At 40.0% G+C, this 4,900-nt stretch overlaps 1 protein-coding gene across 1 annotated transcript; it reads left to right on the top strand.

Moving 5' to 3' along the window:
• Window positions 1–1,445: 1,445 nt before the first annotated feature.
• Window positions 1,446–4,564, top strand: LOC122672113 (aldehyde oxidase GLOX1-like). Its single transcript, XM_043869610.1, has 2 exons — window positions 1,446–1,877; window positions 3,223–4,564. Exons 1-2 carry the CDS (start codon window positions 1,446–1,448, stop codon window positions 4,558–4,560), a joined length of 1,770 nt encoding a protein of 589 aa, XP_043725545.1. The 3' UTR covers window positions 4,561–4,564.
• Window positions 4,565–4,900: the final 336 nt, after the last annotated feature.

Below are 4,900 nucleotides of genomic sequence, written 5' to 3' on the forward strand. Positions count from 1 at the left end.
TTCCTCTGAGCTGCAGGTTTCCAACGATGAAGAAAATGGTTTATATTTGGGGTTTTAACCTTAAGGGTATTATGGGAAGTTCACCATGTGGTAAGGGTACTTTCGGCATAAAAAAAGAGTTAACATTGACTTAACTGCACAGACCTAACGGAGTGGACTAAGTTGTAATAAAGTCATACTATTAGGGGTATCTTTCATATTTTGATAATTTTGGGGGTGTCCATGATATACGATAAACTTATAGAGGGTGTCCATAAAATTTTTCTTTAAAATAATCATATTAGTTTCACTCATCCCAATGTAATACATTCATAAATCATGGTTACATGTAGATGTCGATAACCTTCAGTTGGACCAACATCAGCCGGATTCCGTCAAAAGGAACTTGTATAGTATCTGTCAACCATAAATAACATTAAGCTAATCCTTTTCTAGGTACGGGGTGTAACATCAACTTTGTCACTCGTCAATGGAACATGACCCAAGTTCAATTGTGTTTTACCCCTTTTGAAGTTAAACATATTCTAGCTATTCCCCCGTCTGTTTCCATCTCCTCCCCCGCCCCCTCCCTCCCCTTGAGAATTGGTTCTTTTTCATATGCCTTTTAATTTCCAAGTGGAGCTCCTCCGATCAAGGGTTTTTGTTTTTTAGCTTAATAAAGTTTCTGTTTTTGACAAAAATAGAGTCATAATTCAAATAGATTTGATGGACATACATATATAATATTAAAATATCCAACCCCCTTGGTTTTTTGGGTGGTTTCCGAGCGCTAGACCCTCCAGCTCCTGCCATAGTCGGAGGAGAGCCAGATCCAGTGAATTTCATCTATCTTGCGGAATGAAGGGAATGTTAACATACGTAAGCGTACGTAAACAACTCACAACGGTTAAGATGTAATTTATTCTGAGGGAATGTTCTATTTGGGCGGGCATCCACCTGTACAAGAATGATTCTCGTATGAAAACTTGATCCAAATTCGTGTTTGATTATAAAGGGTATTTTCATCCTCTCTTAAGAATTCAATCGTAAAAACATGGGCAGTGTCGTCTTTTTATCATTTACGTATTCAGACGATAAATTTCCATGAAAGAAGAATAGAAAATCTTTATTTGTTTTCATTCAAACGGTGGGAACTGAGAGGAACATCTGTCAGTCCCATTGAATAGCAATGTTTGACCCAAGTATCCGTAAAACTGGCGAAGCAACAAACACTCTAAATTTGGTGGTAGCTGGGGAGTTCTGTTGGAGAAGAATTAACAAAGGCTCCTAACCCATCTCTCATTATAAAGAACGATCTACCACACACCTAGTACGTGGAGAGTGAGAGAGAGGGATAGAAAGCCAACCAAGAGAATGGGCCAAGCATAGAAACATAAATAAATAAAACTCTAACAAGAGAAAGAGACCCATTCTCTAAAAGGTTTGGAAAAGTAAGGGTTTTGATGATGGCGATCTTGCTCTTCATCAGATCCCTCTATCTCCTTCCTCTCCTCTTCTTCGTGGCAGCCAATGCATTCTTTGAAGAGCTGCCATTCTGGGGGCTTGACCCTTTTCAATCTGGTTTTAACCCAGGAGATAGAGGAGGAGGAGGAGGAAACAATGAGGTTGTCACCTTCAAACCTATAGAGATTACCGGCAGGGGATTCAAGGGAAGTTGGGAGTTGGCATCGGAAAACTCGGGTGTATCGGCGATGCACCTCATTTTGTCACCCCCGAACAACAAGGCCATCATGTTCGATTCTACCATCTTCACTCCTGCTAAGATGGAGTTGCCAAAAGGCAAATGCCGCCCCGTTCCAGGAAAACCCAATGAGATGGATTGCTGGGTTCATGCCGTCGAATATGATATCGACACTGCCGATGTTCGTCCTCTAAAGGTTCAAATCAAATCTTTAATCTCGAGTTCAATTCCTCTGCACGTACATGTGAGAGGCAACCACCTGTCCTATTATTACCATTTACAAGGTAAGGTTGGGTATTTATGGAAACAAAAGGGATAGGTGGTTGCCTCTAACCATTCTCACTCATCTCACATCCCCCCCCCCCCCCTTTTCCTTTTTCAACGTCTAGAAAAAGAAAGGGGTAGAAAAGAGGTGGGATCACGTAAACGAACGTGAACAGCCATTCAGATGGAATCCACTCTGTAGAACCCGCATGGAGTGGATTCCATTCACTATGTGAACGTGATCCCAACTCGAAGAAAATTAAATCAAATGTTTGGCCCCACAATCTCCAATTCATTTTTTCACTGTGGGGGGTGAAACGCCTATGCATACATTTTACGGACGAGATAGGTTGTTTGTCATAAAATAATAATAATAATAATTTAAGGATCTGGATCCTCTCCAATGAGGGCATCACCCTGGGCGTGTTGACTGGGCACATTCCAGGATAGGCAGCCCAGGCTGTTGGATGCCTCATTGAGCGCTCATTGGGAGATCTTCTCATTGGAGAGGATCTTGATCCATATTAATATTAATCACATTTGTTTGCAAGGGAAAATGAGAAGAAGAGAAGTGAAAATTTTCAAATCTAATATAAAAATTTGGGAAAAAAAAATCTCTACTTGATGGTGTTTCCTACACCCTCTCACATGGCACCGTGAGATGACGCGTTTGGCCCCTAGGAAGATACCTAGGCATGCTCACCCATTGGCCCAGATGCTTTTGTAGATACTATGCGATCAAGTAGAGATCTCTTGCCCAAAAAATTTTATAATCATTACCCAATATGAGTATGTCAGTACCTCCAAATCATTTATTAAATTTCAGCTTACTTTGCATCTAAATCCCTTAAATTTGAAAAAAAAAATCTAAAAATTAATTTATACAATTATGTTCAATATTAATTATAAAATTTTCCTTTTTAGGTTTGAAAATTTTGACTTCTATTCTACTTCTAATAAGGAATCTGCATGCTACCTCAATGAGGTATTGGAAAGGTATCATCTAGATTGGATCCACATGGTCAAAATAGGAAAGGGAGTATTAGTGTTTAATATATGAGTTGGGTATAAAGGAATCTGCACAAGGGCAATATAGTAATCTTTATTCTTTTCTTTTTTTTTGTTAGTTTGATATATGATTTCCTCAGCAAAACCATTTTAAGGATAACAACGTGAGAAACTCATGATTGGACATTACCGCATTATACAAATCACGCAACCATGGATCGAAAATAGGCCACACCATTCATCTAATTACTAATTTCGATTTTCTACAGATTTTAACAGACTCGTGGTGCTCATCCGGAGGGCACGATGTGGATGGTACAATAGTAAACACAGGAGGATGGAATGACGGAGGAAAAGCCACAAGGTGGTTGTCTAATTGCAAAGATTGTGATTGGAGGGATTATGCCACCGTTCTTTCCGGCATAAGATGGTATGCTACCCAACAAATCCTAGCAGACGGCAGCTTCATCATTGTCGGCGGTCGCCGGAAGTTCAGCTATGAATACTTGTCCAAGGAAGGAAATAACAACGCTGCTAAAGATCATCTTCTCCCGTTCCTCCGTGAAACCACCGATAAAGATGAGAACAACCTTTATCCTTTCGTTTATCTCTCCACAGATAATAACATCTTCCTTTTCGCCAACAACCGTTCCATTCTCATCAATACCAAAACCAACACCATTGTTCGCGAATTCCCCGTCATGCCCGGCGGTTCCCGGAACTACCCAGCATCCGGCATGTCTGCACTTCTTCCGATAAGACTAGAAGAAAACAATCCCGAAATTGTCAAAGCTGAAGTCATTGTCTGTGGAGGTACTACTCCAAACGCATTCTATCTTGCTGATACACAGAAATTAATGTTAGATGCCTTGAAAAGCTGTGGGAGACTTGAAATCACAAACCCTAAAGCTCAATGGGTTATGGAAGACATGCCAATGGGTAGGGTTATGAGTGATATGCTTATCCTTCCAACCGGAGATCTTCTCATGATCAACGGTGCAGAGAAAGGAGCTTCTGGTTGGCAATTTGCTGACGTTCCAGCCTTAAATCCTGTACTTTATTCTCCTGATGCTCAAGAAGAAGAACGCTTCACTGTACTCGAGGGAACCACAATTCCCCGTATGTATCATTCCACATCTGCTGTTCTTCCAGATGGCAAGATTTTAGTGGCTGGAAGCAACACAAACGATCGATATTCCTATACCAAGGTCAAGTACCCTACAGAATTTAGGGTTGAGAAGTTCTCGCCACCTTACTTGGACCCAATGCTAGCCCCAATCCGGCCAGAAATCGTAGAGGATTCATTGCAGAAAAAGATTAAATATGGCGAGAAAATTCGATTCCAGTTCTCAGTAAGACAGCCTTTGGTGAATCCTAATGAATTGGAGGTGACAATGTATTACCCACCATTCACAACTCATGGTTTCTCAATGAACCAGAGAATGTTGGTCTTGGCTATCACAAGGGTTTTCCCAATTGGGTTTGGGCAGCATGAGATGACAGCTCTGGCTCCACCGAGTGGCGTGCTTGCTCCTCCAGGTTATTATCTTCTATTTTTAGTTCATCGTGGAGTGCCCAGTCCTGGACAGTGGATCCATATCAAGTAGAAAATTAATTAATTTTTTTCCTTTCTTCTTGTAACACCATTATCACAAACCCTAATTTGAAAAATATATATAAAACATCGACTCCCTTATTTTGTTATTATTATTTTTTTTTTGGTTCAAGTTTATCAGATTTTCTATCATGGGATTTTCTTATTAGCACCCCTCTTAATGTGTCAATAAACGATTTGTAGCATTACTTTTTTGTCATTTTAGTATGACATACTTTTTTTTTTCCAAACCAGGGTAATAACGTCATTTCACATATGTATTCGAAAAATGTGCATGACAATAACATCTTTTGATAATGAGATGTTGTTGTTGTTAGGATGTTGGTAAGCAT

This window comes from Telopea speciosissima, chromosome 8 (assembly GCF_018873765.1).
Source record: "Telopea speciosissima isolate NSW1024214 ecotype Mountain lineage chromosome 8, Tspe_v1, whole genome shotgun sequence".
NCBI classification, from domain to species: domain Eukaryota; kingdom Viridiplantae; phylum Streptophyta; class Magnoliopsida; order Proteales; family Proteaceae; genus Telopea; species Telopea speciosissima.

Excerpts from the sequence above, each read along its gene's own strand:
- LOC122672113 (XM_043869610.1), top strand. The coding sequence starts at position 1,446 with ATGGCGATCTTGCTCTTCATCAGATCCCTCTATCTCCTTCCTCTCCTC. Across the intron at positions 1,878-3,222 it reads CCGATGTTCGTCCTCTAAAG|ATTTTAACAGACTCGTGGTG; the intron begins GTTCAAATCAAA and ends GATTTTCTACAG.